At 38.9% G+C, this 21,130-nt stretch overlaps 1 protein-coding gene across 2 annotated transcripts in view; it reads left to right on the forward strand.

Annotated features, from left to right (window-relative positions):
• The first annotated feature begins 956 nt into the window (after positions 1 to 956).
• Positions 957 to 21,130, forward strand: part of BRINP3 (BMP/retinoic acid inducible neural specific 3) — a 296,446-nt gene continuing 276,272 nt past the window's right edge. Inside the window, exon 1 of one of the 2 annotated variants that reach the window (XM_065409756.1) lies at positions 957 to 1,192. In XM_065409756.1, coding sequence (XP_065265828.1) covers positions 957 to 1,192 — 236 coding nt within the window. The remainder of the gene's footprint in view (positions 1,193 to 21,130) is intronic. The other variant, XM_065409757.1, reaches the window with a different exon arrangement.

The raw sequence follows: 21,130 nt of genomic DNA on the forward strand, positions 1-21,130 counted from the left end.
ATGGCGCATCTTTATTCAGCTACAGCACCTCTTTTATAATGGACTAATAATTAGAAAATGTGTAACCGCAATACATCTATTTTATATGAAAATAGACTTCATTTAGGAACTGTTTGTAGATAAAGGTGTTGGTGTCAACCATAATACTCCCGGCCAAGATAAAAAGTTCACAGCAGGGGCCTTTGTAAAAATGATTATAACGGCTGCTGTCATATTTAAATACAAATAAAAAGGACATTTTTCTTTGTAAATGCATCCACTAGAAAAAAAGATCACAGAACCAGACTCTATTCAATTCCATGCTGATTCAAAATGAACTGAAGGTAACAACTACAATGTTTTAATCAATCTAAGTACCTTTATGGCCCTCAGCACCACAGTATCTATCAGGCCCTCACAATCATGAATAGATTTTATCCTCACAAAGACCCTATGAGTAAGGGAGGCATTTTCCTGTTTCACAGATGAGGAACTGAGGCACACAAAAATTAAGTGCCTTTTCCATGGTCACACTGAAAGTCTTTGGTAGAAGCAATAATTGAATCCCGGTTTCCTGAATCCCTCCATTGTTCTCTCCACTAGACCAGTCTTCCTATCTTTTATACATATGTGTTATTGGAACGTTGTATGCCAGTGTTAAGAGGTAATAACTCCTCCTTTGCTTGTTTGTAGGGTTTTAGGAAACAAACATACATCTGTTAGAGGTTTCCATGCAACAGGGAAATAGCACAGAATACTAAAAAAATTAAACCGTGTGCTGTTAACTAGCCTAATGGGTTTATGCTAATATAAAATGTAATAAAAATAGAGGCCACTGTCTCTTTAAGATGAAAGAAAGGAAATTTGTATCTGCTTCCAAGGAATGACTAGCATGTACTTATCTAATTGACTGTATATTTTGTCTAGGTGTTGAGGGAAAGCTAAGAGAATGAAGACTCTAAGCCCACAGTGGAAGCATGATATGGCGATGCAGTGGTGGTGCTGAATTGTTCTCTCTGATGGCTCTATGGGAGTGGATAGCACTGAGTCTTCATTGCTGGGTTTTAGCGGTTGCTGCCGTTTCGGATCAGCATGCCACAAGCTCCTTCGACTGGCTCCTCTCTGATAAGGGACCCTTCCATCGCTCACAGGAATACACAGATTTTGTGGACAGAAGTCGACAGGGATTTAGCACAAGATACAAGATTTACAGGTATGAAGCAAAGGGAAGGCAATTACAGAGATTTCATCCTTAGAAGTTATACATACATAATAAGAGTTTGTTTGTTTTTTAAGGGAAAGTGTCAGATGTGGGAACAAATTCATAGACGAATTAATTGCTGAAATATATGTAGGGCCATTTTTGCATTATATATTATGGAAATGCTTGCTTATGCTGTTTTTGTCTTGTTTTAAGAGATTTTGGTGACTGATAAAGTTGATCTGGAAATAATTGACAGCAACCATGTCTTCCTGAAATTCCTGGGCTCTCCTCCAAAGTAACGTTAACTCCCAATAATATCCTTAGACATTAATTTCTCTTCCCTAATTGCTGAGGGATAGATCAGAGCACCCTTGTTCAACCAGAATAGTACCTTGCTTCTCAAGTAGTTCCATTGATTGAAACCAATGACAAATCATTGACTTCAGTGGGGCCAGGATTTCACCCAGCCTCAGTATCGGTAGCTTAAAATGACTCAAAGATTTTAAATATAGGTAGGTCCATGGTTTCAAAAGCAGCTTTTAATTTTGGATTCTTCATTCCTTAGGACCTGATTTTCCACAATGCGGAGCACCCTCAGCTGCTATTGACTGGAGCTGTGGGTGCTCAGCCCTTCTGAATTCAGGCATTTGGTTGGCTTGATTATGGTTGAATAGACAAAAAGAGAGGCACCCAAAATTAGAGGCCAGTTTTGAAAATGCAGGTTTCACTGCAGAATTGCTTTTGCTGATTGTCTGCAGCCTGCCAATCCTCTGTTCTGCTGAGTCAACTAAGAGTTACATCCTTCTTGTCACTATGACAAGGTAAACAATTCAAGACGTACATTAACAAATATGTTATCTTTAAAAAAGAAATGGGAAGTAGAAGGGAGAATACAATGGGATGGTAGAGAGCCTATGGGTAAAGAGAAAGAAGGGGGAAAAGGGGGGCCCATGAGACAATGGGAAAAGGAAGGAAGTCTGACAGAAGAGACATTTTTCTCTCTTAATGTTCTGGATATAGACAAACAGTTCTCCACCAGCCAAGGGAAGGAGGCTTCAACAAATACAGTACAGGCCGTCTGTCAGCTTCTCCCATAATTCAGCCCCCCTATCTGCACTTAAGCCCATAAGATGGTTTACACAGGTACCTGTTCTGCACAGATTGTTCTGTGGCAGTTTCCAGCTTTTTTGTAAACAGGAAGCAGTGTATTAGAGAAAGGGAAAAGATTATTTATTTATTTACCAGTGTTCAATCAAATTACTGGTAACTTATAATAAGTTTTTTTTAGAATTTTGAAGCTGATACATTTTGTATCTTAAAACACCTGGCCTATTTTCCTTTTCTCTGTGCACGCACCAGAGGGCGCTGTGTTGCAGGTCAATTTTGCTGTAGGATCTCCTGCAGCATAAAGAGGAATTAAAAACATTTTGCAATAAAATGTGATTCAGAAATGTGCACTGATAAAGTAGTCTGTCTCAACAGAATAGTAGCACTCGATATGTACTGCATTTTAAGAGCCAGCCATCAAAGCCAATAATATAAAGTCTGAAAGAATGTATTTTATTTGTATTATTTTCTATTAGTCAACAGTGAACCAACATTATCTTGGTAACAAAATGAAAGAAGTGTATTTTAGTTTAATCCTTTCAATAAGGTCATGGAGAATGTACTATGTCCAACCACCTTTTGGACTACAAGAAGCTGAGAAGGGTTTTTTTGTGTTTTTTTTCCCTCCTCCTCCGAGCCATCATTACAGAAACATTGTCAAGTCTGGCAGATCTGTAATCAGACCTGTCATATTTGTTTAAGTTTGTGGGTGTATTTACATTGCTCCATCCCTCAGATAGCAGGATTCGTGTATATTTCAATACCATGCCTACTCCCCTCAAGAAATGTGCAGGCAGGCAAAACAGAGGAGTAGAACATTAAATTGCTACTGCTGATCAACAAGAAACAGTACCCTGTGAATATCAATTCCCCAGATAAGAAACCTAACTGTAAGATTTCCTTATAAGACTACCACCCCCTTAATAAGTTGTTCAGAGCCAATGTTAAATATGGGGAAATACTGTAAAATATTGGAGAATTTTTTAAAATAAAGGTTGTTTTTAATCCCTATTGATTTTCTACGGACTGTCACAGATAAAGGTATTTGGTGCCTAATTGTTCTCCTCCTGCCTGACAACCCTCTGTATTTCCTGAATGAATGTGACCCTACCATGTCCAGGGTTAAAGGGAGGCGGTGTCAGCTGCCTTCTTGTCATCACCTCCACATCAGCCCCAAAAGGCTCTCCAGGGGCTTGCTGATGATGGCTGAGGAGGGGATGAAATGGGCTGAGAGAATGAATTATTTTATGTATGATTCCCTTCTATGCTGGAACCCTTTTCATTGAGGAGGTTGTGAGAGCACTGCTGGCTGGCATAGCCCTTATAACACAGCAGTGATGGAATAGGTGGAGTGATTCAGGGCAAATAGTTTGAAGTGTTCCTTGTGAAGTTCATTTCTCGCCAGAGTCCTCCTTCAGTGGCTCTTTCCACAGACGAGGGTAATAGAATCCTTGTGTATTGTGCAGAGCAGCTTCTAGCATATAGGGAGTAGGAGCAGAGACTAAAAGTCAACCTGTATTTTGGAAGGTAGGTTTCTGCACTGCAGGGACAGAACAAGCTGCAGCAGGCAGCAGCTCACTTGCTATCTCTGCAGTCCAGCCCCACCAGCCAATATGGAAAGTGACCCATTTGATCTCTAGAGCTACATCCCACATCCTTACACAACAACTGCTCTACTCAGTTATTGTCTAATCAGCAACAGCCTAAAGCTGACTAGATGCTCATATAAATACATATAAATAAAATAATCATAGTAAAAGTGTTCAGCTGCTGGAAACCTGCATTCTGTGACATATTTAACTACTGTTCAAAAATGATGGTGCCCTTTTTTCTTGTGGATGGTGTTTGACCAGGCGGAGAGCACAACATATGATTTTTGTTTTCCAAAAGCAGAAAAATTATGCTATGACTAAAATTCTGTTCTCTTTCCCATGGAATATTTTTGCTTTCAGTGTAGTATTTTCTATTACAATCATGTTCAGAATAAAAAGAGATCATTCATTTTATCTTGTTGTTGATCTTTAAATAAAGCCATTTAATGCATATTTACAGAAACAGTAAAATGCTAGAGAGTAAAGACATGATCCTGTATCATTAAAACCAGTGGAAGTTTTGCCATTGACTTGAATGGGAGCAGGATCATGCCCTAAATACCTACAAAAATACAGAATTATTAAAAGACCACTGAAGTGTCAAATACCGAGAAGAATGGGATTTTACTATGACTAGTGCTATAAGCTTGATGGCTGTGCTGAATGAGGGAGCTCTGTGGGAGCATTTTGTGGTTATCTGATAATAACTATTGCCTGAAAACAGTGTTATACAATTGAACTCAAGAATATTCATTGACTAAGAATCTCCAGTAGTTTGATGGTTTTCAAACAAATCTTTCTCATGTCAGAGAATGGATCAATTTTAGATGTTTTGTCTAGGTACTGTCTAGATAAGTCTAAGCCCAAAATATGATCTAATTTCCCTGAGCTTCCATTACTTTAATTTTCATCATCCACCGGGTTCCCAAACTACATAACCTGCCTACATTTTAGAAAGTCATGCTCTGGGCTAAAACACTTCTCAAAATCTCCAGACCCATACGTTCTAAATTCTACAGGTACAAACACCAAGATTCTATGCTGATGTTCCTAATTTCTCCCTATTTCCTAATTTTGTTTGTATGTCCATGTAGTAAAGAGAGAACAAATCATGTTGCACAATCACTCTCTTGTCACTATAAAGGAGCATTCACCTTGCCATGAAAGTTACTGGCTGGTATAAATCATAGAGATAAAGCCAAAGGTTGGTACTGTGTGAGTGGTGCATATTAACTGAATCCATTTTTTATAGAAGGTTCCTAACCTAAGCAGAACAGGCACATTTCTGAAGGAAAAAGATGTAATTTCTACCACCTCTTTATTTAGTTTTTAGAGAGTTATGGCTAGTGAAAATAAAACAGGTACGTGAAGTAGGGAAGAACAGTGTTAGTGCTTGGCTAGTTGTTATATTTTAATCCATTAACTAAGGATCAGTTATCTCTGTGTGTGTATATAGGCATGTGATCTGATTCTGCAAAAGTACAGAGTGCTTTCAACTCCTTCAACAATAGGACAGGGCTGGAAGCTAGCACACATGTAATTCACTGTATTCCCGTTGGTTACGGGAACCAGAGAACAATAGAGTATTACAACTAATGTTATAGACTGTGCCACTAAAAAGTACCCTATATATTTGATCATAAGCCAGTTTGTTTATAAGCCAACCCCCCCAAGATGGATAAGTAAAAATGGAAAAATTTTATGACCCGTTCATAAGCCGACCCTATTATACAGGGGTCAGCAAACTTTGGCTCCCGGTCCATCAGGATAAGCCGCTGGTGGTCCGAGATGGTTTGTTTACCTCGAGCGTCTGCAGGCACGGAGGTAAACCTAAGTAAACAAAGTGTCCCGGTGCACCAGCTGCTTACCCTGATGGGCTGGGACAGCAACTGGTGGGGAAATTGGGGGTGAGAAGCTGGGGGTCAGGGGAGTAACCCCTATGACCACCATCCACATGACCCCATCTCTAGCCCTGGACCCCCACATTCTCCCCATCCCATCCCTTCCCACCTTATCTGGGGAGGGCCAGGGAAGGAAGTCTCTGGCCTGGCTGGAGTTGCTCCGGCAAGCTGGGCAGTGCGGCCACAGCCTGCTTCGGCGGGCCAGACCGGGCGGCGGGGCTGCAGCACGTTCCAGCGGGCTGGGACGGGTGGTGCGGCCGCAGCCTGCTTGGGGGGGGGGCGGGGCCAAGCAGCACGGCTGAAGCCTGCCAGCCGGAGCTGCAGCTGCTTCGGAGGCTGGGGGGAGAGCAGCATGGCCAGAAGCGGAGAGACTCTGGCCCGCCTCTTCCCTTCTGGCTTTGCTGGCTGTGCTGCTTCTCCTTGCTCCCTTTGTTGGGGGGAGGGGCTGTGTCCCACCTCTCCCTCTCTATACCCGTTCATAAGCCGACCCCTTTCTCTGGTGCTTCCCTTTTTTACTAAAAAAATTTGGCTTATGAACGAGTATACACGGTAGTCATTTTCTGCACTGCAGAATGATATGCCCTATAATTTCCAATAGGAAGTCCCACACATGCCAATGACAAATTTAACTACTGCAGTTGGTGAATCTTTTGTTTTTTTGTGGAATTTACTACAATTAAGCTACAGACAGAGCTGTGCAGAAAAGCACCTGGACTGATTCTGGAGAAGTGTGCTGGCCTCTAAATTAGCTGGATTGCTGTACTGATATTTTATGGAATATTCTTTCTGTGTTGAATAAAAGTTAAAAATTTTGTTAAGGAATTTCAAGTTTGTGCTTTGTTATTGTATACTCACATAATGCACAGTGTTACTTATGCAAATCAGCAGGCAGGGAAGAGGGATCTAAAACCAAACAAAAGGAGACTAGAGAAATGCCAGATATGGAAAGAGTGATTGGGAAATTGGGAAAGCAGGTGTAAAGATAATTCTTTCTTGGATTGTTTAGAACATTACAACTATGTATCATGGACCTGACTGCACACTTACTTGTGTCATATAGAGCTCCTTGCTAGATTGAGTAGGAATCGTGTGATTTTTCTACTGTAATCTGACGGTTTCCTTCCAAAATTTGTGATGTACCAGAAAGGATTATTTCCTCTTTTTCTTTTCTACTTATTGCACAAGGCTTTATTCTGATAATGTAATGACAGATAATTTAGTCAGAAGGAGAATAATTTAAAATATGAATTAACTTGTTAAACTTAGCAGTGACTAAAACTGTGTAAACCTAACAAATGAGCAATAGAAATTCACAGACAATTTTGGCCAATAATAATAATAATAAAAATGCTGAGGTTCTCACAAACCTGTAGAATTCTATGCAACATGAAATTAACATCCTATTTTTTTAAATGCCCTTTTCTAATGAAGATGTTGTGTTTCTTTGTTTTTGGGTCAGGGATGCAATTAAGGAATAAAAAAATAATGTTATATACCTAACAAATACTTCCATGGTAAAGAATACTGCTTTATCTGATGTACTCTAAATTCATTTCTAACCTACAACTTAAAGTAAACAACATTAAGAGCCAGATTATGCAGTTCTTAATAATGTTCTTGAGCACTTGCTCATACAGGTAGTCCCCACTGAAGTCAAATGTAGTATTGGGGACTGTGCCTTCAAAGGCTGAGCTTCCCAAACAGAGAGTCTGTGCAGGGTGCTGTGAAGCTCTTGTTATGCCCAGTGCGTTGGAAAGGGACACAGAATAAAGCAGATGTCTTGAAAGCTCCTTAAACAGTGAGTGATCACTCAACTACACAACTAGCAGCAGCACAAGCTGTCTTTCACTGCCCTACCAATGTAGCTGAACAATGAGCTGGATGGATCACCCGTAGATTAAAGAGATGGTTCCATCTCTGTGTCTATAATGCCCATAACCACTCTGATGAGAGTGCTAATAATGCTAACTGTTGGTTGGGTTGTGGAAACCTAGTACACTGGGTGCAGTACTGAGACCAGTATAGGCTACAATGAACATCAGACAGGAACAGCCTTTAGTTGCTACCAATTTGTGGTTGATCTGAATTGTTGAGCCAGAGATTTTAGGGGGATGAGAGAGATTAATTCCCGTACCTACATTAAATAATGGCTAATGATGTTTCTGTAATAAAATGTCAGGTGTGTATTGTTTTGGACACATAGCCTATCCCAATCTGCCTTGAGCATGATGGAAAGTATGGAGAAATTTCTGATAGCATCCCTTTCAAATGACTAAGGTCACTTTATACCTTCCTTGGTGCTATTATTTCAGTTTGTCAGGCTGAAGACTTTACAAGGCATTACTACTTCTAGTTAGGCTTCACTGTGACTGTTCTCCTTTTAAGCAGAAGGGCCAGAAATGTCCTTTCCTTGAAATAAAAGAAAGCTTCTTCAGAATGCAGGGGAAAACCCTAATTCCTCAGTTTCTGTGCATTCCCATTGTTCCTTGTTTTGTCCTTAATGCTAACACATGCACCCTGAACCCCACAATAAATAAAACAGAATGGTAGTGATAGGCAAGGGGAACATGACCAAAGTGATTGGAAGGAAAACTGAGTAAAATTACACTGTGAAGCTATAGAAAAAATGAACTGTGCTCAGATATTAGTGTACTTTAGGCAGCTTTATGAAAGTAGGGAACCTCTGACTTCATCTCTGCTGAAGCTCTGGCTGCTTGTACATTGCACTGCATGCACGTCATTGCTAGACACTGAGAACTGAGATTATAAATTCACTTCAGGGAAAACATGGTTACTCTTCACAACTGCAGTTTCAAAGGGGAATAATCAGCAGTCCAGTCTGCTTTTTCCAGAGAATCTCTGCATTGGTAAATTGCTTTTGGCTTGTATCATAATTGGTCCATTTCCTTTAGGGAATTTTCCATTCAGCCTGATGGAAAAAAGCATACAATATTCAGAGGGGGATCATCATTCTCTGAAGGTGTGCCAAGGAATAGTCTACTGAATGCACAAATTCCTCATTCTAAATCCAGTGGCTCACAGATCAGGGAAGGAGAAGAGCAGCTCAAGTTTTTGGAGGAGTGAGACGGGGGGAACTTTGTTGAATACCTAAAGTGACGAATACAACAGAAGTGTCATGTTTCTGCTGCATGCACCAGCCCACGGAGCCAGTTATGGGGAGGATAGGGTACCCTATAAAAAGAGTGTAGTAATGGATTTACTAAACCTGCACACTTGAGAGCTCTGTGGATAAATGCGTCTCAATGCTCCCTCTGGAGCAGTGCAGCTCCATGAGGCAGTGCATTCAATGCCCAGAATGTCCCAGCCTTTCAGTCTCATAACCCATCACCTCTGCTCTAACATTACCCAGATTGGTCTTTGGCAAATCAAAGACAAATTCCAGGCAAATGAGCCAAGTCCAGTAATATTACTTCATGTGTAACTTTAATTCAACGTGAGTAAGTATTGCAAAGTCAAGTCCAAAAAACTCCATAAGCTAATACTGAGTCCAGCTAATAGTTCAGATACTCACCTGTCTTTAACAAAGGAATATTTTATTGACAGTGGTATAGGAAAAGAGAAAATAAAATAAAAGACAAGCAAATACAAATATAACTATGGGTCAGAACAGAAATGAATGGAAAGACTCCCATTGTTTCCGAAGGGCCTTGGACTAGGCCCCATATGAGTCTACAGAAAGCCTAGTAAAAGCCACACTGAGCAGTTACAGAATAATTAAACATTATTTGGTCCTTCTATATGGTAGAAAAGTCTCCACATCCAACTCAAAACTCTCTCTCTTTTGTCAGCTCTGTGTGGCTGGTCACACACCCAGTGTAACTGGAAACTGCTGTAGATGTAAACCTCGGGTTCTTAGATATTACAGTGAGAAGCACCTTAGAAAAATCTTGTATAGATAGGTAGACACATAGATTGGTTGGAAGGTAGAAGCCCAAGACCTAAGACTCCAGATAAATCTGGGGTTATACCATTCTTTGTCAGTGCATGTATATCCTAAACTTCCCTTTTACGGATGTATGGCCTGACCCTTCAGCCTCTCTTCACATGAGTAGTTTCACTGAAATTGTTGGTGCAAGAGCACCACTGGTTAATATGAATGCAATTTTTAAGGGGGAAAACAGCAGCACTTCTTGTGTTGAAATCTGTAGCTGAAAGAAGCCAACAGAAATGGATACTGACAGAGCACATCTTTGCGTCAGGAAGAAATATAATTGTTAATTTATAGACATTGGGTCTGATTTTCAAAGGTGCTTGTTGCTTCTATTGGTTTTAATTATTTTAAACTGCAGACCATAGGGACTTGATCCAGGACCTTTACTCTCATGAGTAAAACTATTAACTTCATTGCGGCTACTCTTGTGAAGAAGCACCATTTGCTTGAACATGGTTGGAGGAGCTTAATTATTTTATTTCCTGAACCTACTTCTGATGACATTTTCAAATGCAGATTTCCCCTCACAAGGAAGCATTGCTTCTTTTTTTTTAACCCTTAAGGATTATGTATGTTAGCCAGTGATGCTTTTATTGCTTTCCATCACCAAATATATATTAGAAGCATTTCTCAACATATTTGTGTGGGCAAACCCTTGGAGGGCACAGACCTATAGTAAAAAGGTTAGAAAGATACCAGATGGAAATAGAAACTGAGAATTAAAAATGGACAAGTTGGACACACTTCTCATAGAGAACATTCATTGAATTATAAATGTCTGGCAATACAAACAACCAACAGTTTCAAAGGACTTGCTAGTGACCTGTGGTATGTGTTCACACAGGCACATGGGGGAGTGTGAGTTGCCCCTGTTATTCACCTGTACGGAATAACCTGTATGGCAGACACCACACTCCCACAGTATGTCTACACAGCAAGCAGGATCCTGTGGCAGTGAGTCTCAGAGCCCAGGCCTACAGACTCGGGATCGTGCTATGGCGCTAAAACTAGGTGTGTAGATGTTTGGGTTCAAGCTGGAGTTCAGGCTCTGAAGCCTAGGGAGGGGTGTGTGATTCAGAATCCAAACTCCAGTCTGAACATCTACACACCTAGTTTTAGCATCATAGCCCTTCAAGCCTGATTCTGTAGCCCCGGGCTCTGAAACTCACTGCCATAGATCCTACTTGCTGTGTAGACGTACCAGGAGAGGCCTCTACTTTTCCTCCCATCCAATGGAGACAGGCAGGCAGGGTTGGAGATTGGCAGAGCCTTAGCTCTGTCCTCACAGTATACCAGCCAACACAGCAGAGCTGTCACGGAAGACGAAATAGACTGCCCTAGGTAAAGGGCTGGCACAGATTCCTTCTCTCTTGGAATAAGGAGGAAACTAGGGACAAAATTGTGACTTGGAGAGACAGTTCAGTCCCTAATATGTCCTTTACACAGGGTATTGGTAATTCCATGATGGCAAAAAGTGTCAGATCTGGAGAGGTGCTGAACACTTACAGCTTCTACTGATTTCAAAGTAAATAAGTGTGCTCAGCATCTCGTAGGACTGAATCCTAAAAAAACAACGGGCCTAATCCTACCAAATTCAGTTTTATCCCATTTTATCCAGATCTGGATCTCAATAAGGGCAGAATCAGGCCAAAGCACAGCTTCTTCCCCCTGTTCCCCACCCTCTATGTCATGTTGTCTAAGTCTAAGGGCTTGTCTACACAGCAGAGTGTGATTCTACAGCGCACCAGCTTGTCGCACAGGAACGTCCCGCGTGGACACTCCTACAATGCAGGGAAAGTCCCTGAGTGCAGCTGGAAATATTAATGTTTCAAAGAGTGGTATGCTGAGCTTCTCTCCAGGATTTCCCCTGCACTGTAGCAGTGTCCACACGGGATTTTACTGTGTGGGAAGCTGGTGTGCGGTAGATTTACATCCTGGCTTGCAATGCAGTAACTAGCTGTGTAGACAAGCCCTTAAATTATTGGGGTTGAATGTAGAAGGAAGGTAGAGTTTCTCTTTCAATGAGATAAACAACTGTTAATGCTGGATAGGATACACTGGACCACACAGTTGGCTAGGCCAGCAGGATAAGAAGTGTTCTCAGGAGTCAGTTTGTTTGAGAAGAGCACAAGTGTGTTTCTGTTTGGCAACAAAACAAAATATCACTGCCAACCTTGCCTTCTGTCTTTTTTTTAATACACAATAGGATCTGTGTTTTGACAATCCCTCTTTTTATTTCTTCCTATTTGTTTGGAGTATTTAACCATAGGAAAGTTAGTTCTCTCTTAGTTTGTAATACTCTTTTTAGACAGGAATTTTCAAGATCACAAGCGAAACTCAGATGAGGGGAAAAAAACTAAATAAACAAATGAATGCCAACCCCCCCACACTTTTATAATAACGCTAATCTGCTTCCAGAATAGGGTTGTTTTAAAACATCAGTGTTTTGAGTAAGGATACATTTTACATCCTAGGCTAGGTTTCCCTAGAACTGAGGTGATTTATTTAGAGAATTCCGAGTATCATCATTTCCAGTTAGTGAGTTTATGAAATCATTTAAATTGCCCTAAAAATATAAAGATAAAAGAAGCTTTAACTTAACAGTTCCATGAAGCCACCGGAGTAGCATAAGAGCTATTTAACACTAATAATAGATTCGTTCTCCAGTCAGCAGTCTGGACTGCCAGGATCTTGGAAATGAAATCAGGTCATTATCATTAATTCTTTGAAGATTTTGGTTAGTTGCATCTTTGTTCTCTCATTTGCCATTCGTTTTCATTTTCCTTTGAATGCCCTGCCTATACTGTCACTTTTATTCAAGATGTAGACAAGTCAATATAAATGATCATTTTAGGAAAATGAAATAACAATTACATGGATTTATCTTGGTATCTGAATCAGGATTTTTATTATATGGTTTCACTCCTCTCTACTTCTGCCTTAGCCAGCCTTTCTCATTCTTTATTGCTATTAGCTCAGTGGTCATCTCCAATATTAAATTGCTGTAATTTTCAGGAATTGTTTTCTTTGGTTATATATGATGGATACATTTGGTTTTTGTACATCTTAAGTGTCAATATTCATACTTTGCTTAAGGACATATTGTGCAAAGTGTAATTTTTTCAATAGGGAGAAGAACTAGATAGCAGCAGTAGCCTTGTTTTTATGTTGCCACAGTTATAGGTTTGAAGGTCTGAGTTATCTTAGTATACACAAGTATTTGTATGTTTCCTGTATATGAAAAGGACAAATAGATACCCAACATTTTCACTCTGTGTTAATTATTTGTTATTTTCTCCTGATATATTTGGTTTAAGTTGATGGTCAGTGCCCCAGACTTCAAATCTTTGTTATCTTCTTGGCTTTGATTGATTCTATAGAATGTGCTAATCATTATGCTGGTCATGAACTGTGAGCACGTAGCTTCTAATGTACTAGTAAAACTATTAACATTAACAGACAGACCAAACTCCTTCCAACAGAGGCCTTTGTGAAGTAAAACAATTCTTTAAAAAGAATTTCTACTCCCTGATTGCTGGGTTCACAGTAGAGTCTCAAAATGCTTGTTACAGATAATAATAATTCTCTTGAAGGTTTACCAAAATCAGCATGGGCTCCAAACCAAAATTTACCTTCTGATACATATAATTTGTAGTTTATTTAAACAATATTGAAAAAAGATATTTTCAGGGGCCGATATATGTTCTTAAAACTGCACATGCAAATCCCACTAACAGTTACAGAAGTTGAGCACATAACTCCCCTGTGCATTGAGGACAGAATATCTGGCCTTCAGTAATGAATATTAATTCGTCAGGGTGACAAAATGTATACACTTTTGACTCAATAGCAATACAGTTTAAAGACAAAAGCACCAGCCATATTCCAAATATATGAAAGACTGACAGAATCTCAGACTTCAGGAAATACCACAATCAATAAATTTACAAGGAATCTCTCAATTTGAAGTAATTCTGAACAAACTATAGTGCATAAGAACTAAGACAGGCCTGTCGATTAATAAGTTATGTCTGTTTTGATTAATGTGACTTTGGATGTTGCAAATAGGAATAAATCCAGCTACTGATCACAGAAAAAGATTTTCTAATTAGAAAGGCTTGAAGCCCTACACAGCAGCAATACCTGTTACAGATCATTTTCTTTAATGCTTTATTCAAACTACTTATAGGGTGCCTTCCAAAAAGCACCTGCAGTAGATTCTATATAATAAAACCAAAATACAGTACAGAACATTAATAACTAAAGAACCAATCATATAAATTCCATGGCCAGATGGAACCAAGGCATATAGCAAAAATAGAAATTCAGTGACTGGATAAACCAGTACACTAAAAAAATATTAATAGAGAACAATTTCTTAATTGATACAAACATTTCCCTGTTTCTCAGCAGAGGTGTAAAGCTAGAAATGTTGTAGTGAGGTCTCATGATACTAAGGTCTGATTAATTATTTATTATTATTATTATTATTATTATTATTATTTATTTTATTTTAAAAACATACTGCACTTGGAGCTATGAAATTTGTTAAAAGAGGACATTGCTTGCAATAGATGGATAATGTACATTCTGTAGTGTGTTACTCTTGCTTTTATTATTGCTAGTTCGCTCATTCACCAGTTTCTAAAATTCAAGCATTTCCAATGGGTCTCTCAATCAGTGTGAATTATCATAATTTGAGAGAGAGAGTGTATGCTCTTAAGAGAGAATTTCAGTCTATATAGGATTAGGAAGGATACTGGCTCGTTAGGGACAGCAGAAAGTAACTTCTGGAATGTGCCTTCCCCTATCACTGAGGGGCTTTGCCAGTGAGATTTGGGGGTATTTCTGGATCCCTGACAGCTCTTGAAGTTCCTTGCAGTGCTGGTCACAAGAACCTTTTCTTATCTCATTTTGGTGCAAACCTTGTAATTGTTTCTTTCTGAGGTAGACCTCACTTCAGTTACCCACGTTTTTTGTTATCTCCAGGCTAGATTACTGCAATATGCCGTATGTAGGGCTACAATGGAAGATGTCTAACAATCCATTGCTTGTGCAGAATTCAGCAGCCCATGTATGTAGCAGTGCTAACCATAGCGACCATATTACACCTATGCTCCAAAGAATACATTACCTTCCTTTTCGACTCTGGGTGTAATTCAGGATTTTGATATGGGTCTTGACATCATCATTTTATTAAGCCACTTGGCAGACCTGGGTTTAATTCCTAGCTTTACGACAGACTCCTTGTCTGACCTTGGACAAATCATTTAACCTCTGCGTGCCTCAGTTTGTCCATCTGTAAAATGAGGATAAACTCAGTTATATCTGTGAGTTATGAACATATCAAGGTGATGATCACCATAGAAAAGACTATCAATAAATAAATATCTGTAAAGCACTACTATCGGAGGAACTGCTTACTCCTCATGTACTGCCATGACAGTTTAAATTTCTGCTTCTTTAGCAGTCTTAGTTTTCAATGTCTGTGTAGTTGGTGGCTAGGGGTTTACAGTGGAGGGCCCTTGTCTCTGGAATGTGCTTCCCCTTGGGTAGAATTCTGAATGTGTTGACTTTCAGAACAGAATACAGGCTAGGGTGACCAGATGTCCCGATTTTATAGGGACAGTCCTGATTTTTGGGTCTTTTTCTTATATAGGCTCCTATTACCCCCCACCTCCATCCCGATTTTTCACATTTGCTGTCTGGTCACCCTAATACAGGCCCATCCATTTACTCAGACTTTTGCCTGAGACGGTCATGGTGATGTGTATGTTTTGTTTCATCCCTGGGATAAAACACAGGAGATCTGTGTTCATTAGCTGGCTCTGCCACAGACATCCTGTATGTCATTGGGGCAGCCATTTAATCTCTCTGTGCCTCAGTTTCCCATAGGTAAAACAGGGTAATACTATTTCCCTCCCCACAGACTCTTTTCCTGTCTTGCAGTGTTTTTGGGAAGGTGTTGTTTCTTAGTATATGTTTGTAAATTGCTTAGTACATGGGACCCAGTCTCAGTTGGGTACTCTAGGCACTACTGTAATACAAAAATAGTATTACTACTGTTACTACTGCTAGATGTGGAATTAAGCTTGTCAACACTTATCAATAACTTAAGTAGTGGAAGCGGACTCTCAATAGAATATTATAGTTTAACGATACACCCAAAAACTTAAGAAATTAAGTTAAAATTAAAAAAAGAAAAAAAGAAAACATTGTCGGCTTTGGAAATGTAGTGGTTTTATATACTTAGTTTCTTGCAAAACAGAAGCCTGAAGTGTGGTTCTACTCTGAAAAGAGCCCCAGTGAATATAGCATTGTGGGGTTCAAGGTTTGCTGTCACACAAAATTGTATACAGGATTATCTCATTTCATTCTTTTTTTTCTTAATCTGAAAACTATGAAAATTTAACCTAAAACCTCAAATTCAAGCTCAGGTCTGTGTGACTTGTGCATCATCCTAGTAATAAAGATTCTGGGATTTGAGATTTCAGTTAACTATACTGAGTGAGATTTTTAAAAACCTCTAAGTGACAGAGAAGCACAAGTCCAAGGATTTCTGTTTCTAAGGCACTTTGGCTTCTTTGAAATTCCTATCCACTCTTGGTAATGCATGAGCCAGTATCAAATCCAGCTCATTCTCAGATGCACTAGTTCTGTCACATTAACTGCAATAAAAAGTATGAACAAGGCATATTTTATTTCAGTAAAGTAAGCAGCTAGGTTTCAGAATTCAGCCTGGGAACATATCTCTTGGAGGAGATGTGTGTACATAGTCACTTTTCAGACTATAACCACACTTTAATGTATCTGTGACAGATAGCTGTGTCTGGAAATACAGTGTACTAAACGTACAAGACAGTGTTATCTTAAACTCTATATGATTTCCATATGCCAGGGCTGTTGCTGGATAAAAGCAAATTTTTTTTGTCAATTCTGCTGAAAGTGAGAACAGTCTGAACCTGCTAACAAAGAGCCCAGTCCAAATGGTGTTATTCTAAGAAATCACATCCCTTAAAGCCAGGAGTAACTGGGCAAAAGACTAATGGAGAGATTATCCACAAACCCTTTTTTGGGGTGGTTCTGGGCAAAGGATAATGGTATACTTTTTTTTTTTTTTTAATGTAAAGGTTTTGCCTAGCAAGGTTTTAGCTAGAGCTGGTTAGGAATTTCCTCACAACATGTTTTTCAATGGAAAATGACATTTTATTGCATTGAACTTTTCACTGGAAAGGGTTGATTTTGATGAATTTTTCAACTTCTTTTGATTTAAAAAAAAATTCAAAATTGTCAAAACATTTCATTTTAAATTTTTTAAAACCAAAAAAATTCTAGTTTTCTAGTTCTAACATGACATTTTGTTTTGAAATTTAAACTAATTCTATTAAAAAATAAAATGGTCAAAACTTGAAACAACACATTTGAAAATTATCAAAATAAAACATTTCAATAGACAGAAACTGATTTTTTTTCAGGTTTTTGGTCTGTGAAAATTTTCAAGACTTCAACTTTTTGTCCTGATTTGCGATTGGAAAAATATTAGATACCTCAAAAATGTGTGCAGAATGGAAAACCCATTATGAGACTGAGGCTAGTTTGTGTTCAGCTACCTTTTAATTCATTATTTTCACTTTTTTTTCTATAATAAACTTGCTTTTAAATAAGAAAAGGGCAAGTGGATTTAATGCTTACTGTTTATTATTTCTAGTCTATAGTTTTCAACTGTGATCAGAGTTTCATTGTGCTGGGCACTGCTCTTGGTAAGTGACAGTCCCTGCCTTTAAGAGTTTACACTGTAAAGAGACAAGACAAATGGAGCTGGGTGGAAAGAGGGATTATTATCCCTATTTTATAGATAGGTCAACTGAGTCACAGAGAGCTTATGTGATTTACCCAAAGTCACATCTGAAGTTTGATGGCAGTCCTGAGAAATAAACCTAGATCTTCCAAGTCCTAGTCTAGTGACTTAAACACAGTATTATACTTCCTCGCCATGGGACAAAGTTTAGACACTTCAGAGAAAGAGAACTGATTTCTGACTTTTAGGAAGCAGGAAAAAACAATGGGCTAACCTCTTAAGTCTGTTTAGGAAACTGGAGTAAGAAAAGGTTCTGCAGAGGATGCTATTTGTGTTCAGATTTACCCTGGGGAATGCCTAATGACCTGTGGAGTGTGAAGCCTAGTTATAGTATTATAGACTGTTATTAATGCATACCATAGAATATATTAGATGTGCAACATGACCTAGACAACCTTGTGTTTTGGAATTTCTTAAGTTTTGGGTGATGATTTCTAAACCTGGAAGTTGTGTTACTGTTAGCTGGTTGTATATGGTAGTATGTGCCATTACATTCCTGCAGGGATATACTATATACATTATACCATTCATTATTCAAGAATACATAAATTGTTGAGCTTAATACAAGAATAAACTGGATGCAGTTTTATGCCTTGTGTTATAAAGGAATTCAGACTAGTTGATCAAATGGTGCCTTTTCGTCTTAAAATCTCTGAATCTTTAATATAAGGAAATTGTTAATTTTGTAATTTCATTAAACAGTTTAAAAACTGGCTAACTGATAGGTCTCAAAATATAACTGTAAATGGGGAATTGTCATTGAGCGGGTCTGTTTCCAATGGGGGCCCACAGGGATTGATCTTTATCAATTACCTTGGAAGAAAACATAAAATTGTCACTGATAAAGTTAGCAGATGACACAAAAATTGGGGGACTGATAAATAATGAAGAGGACTGGTTACTGATACAGAGTGATCTAGATCACTTGGTAAATTGGGTGCAAGCAAACAATATGCATTTTACTATGGCTAAACGTAAATGTATACATCTAGGAACAATGAATGTATGCCATGCTTACAGAATGGGGGACTCAATCCTGGGAAGCAATGACTCTGAAAAAGATTTGTGCAGGGGTGGGAGATGGTCATGGTGGATAATCAACTGAACATGAGTTCCCAGTGTGTCAAAGTGGCCAAAAAAAATAATGTGATCCTAGGACACATAAACAGGAATCTTGAGTAGGAGTGAAGAAGTTTTTTACCTCTATATTTCGCACTGGTGCTAATGCTGCAGAAATATTGTGTCCATTCTCGTGCCCACAATTCAAGAAGGATTTTGATAAATGGAGAGTGTTCAGAGAAGAGCTATGAGAATGAAAACATGCCTTATAGTAATAGACTCAAGGAGCTCAATCTATTTAGCTTAACAAAGAGAAGATTAAGGGGTGACTTGATTAGAGTCAATAAGTACATACATGGGAAACAAATATTTAATAACAGGCTCTTCAGTCTATTGGGAAAAGGTATACATGATCCAATAGCTGGAAATGGAAGCTAGGCAAATTGAGACTGGAAATAAGTCATACTTTTTTAATGGTCAGAGTAATTAACCATTAGAACAAGTTACCAATGGTCATGGTGGATTCTCTATCACTGACCATTTGTAAATCAAAATTGGAGTTTTTTTTCTGAAAATTATGCTCTTGAATTATTTTTGGGAAGTCCTATGGCCTGTGTTATACAGGAGGTCACTGTGCCATGGGCAGTGTAGTCACGCTTTATCGCTGGGGGAGAGCTCTCCCGGCATTAAAAAATAACCACCCCAAACAAGGGATGGTAGCTTTATCGCTGGGAGCCTGGCTTCCAGTGATAAAGCACTGTCTATACTGGCCCCTTTTCAGTGCTAAAACTTTTGTCACTCTGTGTGTGTGTGTGTTTTTTCACACCCCTGAACAACTAAAGTTTTAGCGCTGAAAGTGGCAGTGTAGACACAGGCTCACATTTGGGTCTTAGCAAACGTTCAGTGAAACAGTAGTTCACAGCATAAAACTGCAACCCACAAACACAGCCACTAATCTTTCCTGCTTCAATGAGCAAGTTACTAAACTATTCTCTTGCCCCAGGAGTAAGTAGTGTCTATTTAATCAAGGCTGAGATCCCATAATGGAGCAGTATGAAGGAACTCACATTACAGATGCCTGTGTTAATCCCCTATAGTGCACTACTTTATTTTCCCTTTGGCTACCGCTGCATCCTGAAAAACTATGAACCAAATTAAGCTATAAAAACACTTTTTATTTTATAATGGCAAATAATCAACAGTAAATTCACCTTTGCAGCTCAGAAACCCAGCAGCTCAGGTGAAGTAAATTCATTTGTAATTAAACAAAAGAGGAAGCAAAGGATCTGAACTGACTTTAACTAAAGAGATTTCTGTTCTTTGACTGTGATGAAATGGTGTGTTGATCTTAATTGTAAATAGACAACCAAACACTGAGGAAAGTATGTAAAGGCATCAGCCTGTCCATTCCAGAATTGATGCTGAAGCTAATCCAGGAAAAGGATTAGAATTTTGGATTTATTTGACTCCTACTCACATGAAGAAAAATGGTTTTATCACTGATAATAAATGCTGGAACTTGGAACAGTGGTATGGAGATTTAATCCTCCTGCTGTGAAACTGCAAATGGTCACACTTCCTTTAGGCAGAAACAAAATGCTGTCTTCCCAACTAATATGCCCAAGGACTCCACATTATTTATTTTTAGGAGATCTCAATTTATAAACGTGAATGCAGTACATAAATACTTCATACCAAGAGTTACCCAGCTGGATAAGGTTAGAGCTGGTCAAAAAATTTCCATGAAAACATTTTCTCAATGGAAAATGGCTTTTCCATGAAATGGACATTTTTTGAAAAAATGTTTGCGTCTTCGTCAAAACTTTTCAAGTTTCTTTGAAAACCCAAACCAAAAAAAATGTTTTGGTTTAAAATAAAAAAGAAGTCCATTTTAAGGTGCCAGTATGTGTGTATATATATATATATATATATATTACAAAGAAACATTTTAAGCAAAGGAAAATTAAACCAAACCACCCAGTTCCCCCTCCCCCCCCCCAAAAAAGTGTTTTCAGTGATTGTTTTCCCCAGAAAAAATAATAGTTTCCTGCCCAGGGCTAGTTACAAGCCGCTTCGTATATAAATGTGCAGAGAGGGGAAAAAATTGATCAAAGCTTTTAAAATTCATTTGCTGGAACTCCTCATTTTCCAGCTCTGCAGAATAGCAACAGTGTGCCCGAGTCAGGGGTGTGACTTGGGAAAAGGAGAGGAGGCTGGGGATCTGTGAGATGCCTGAGTCTCAATTGCATTCATTCCTAGTTGGCATCAAATGATGACCACAGCGCAAATGAGACGTTAATGCTGTTCAAAGCAGTTGTTTCTTGACTGCCCCCCCCATCCCGTCACCTGTGGGGGTATATAGCTATACAACTATGGTGCCTTTTGTTTTCTCTGTTCTGCAACCTTTGTATTTCCAAGCACTCATTCGGGGCCAGGTTGAGATACCTTTTCTCATGCTGGGTAGTGACTTACTGATGA

This window comes from Emys orbicularis, chromosome 8, assembly GCF_028017835.1.
Source record: "Emys orbicularis isolate rEmyOrb1 chromosome 8, rEmyOrb1.hap1, whole genome shotgun sequence".
NCBI lineage: Eukaryota > Metazoa > Chordata > Testudines > Emydidae > Emys > Emys orbicularis.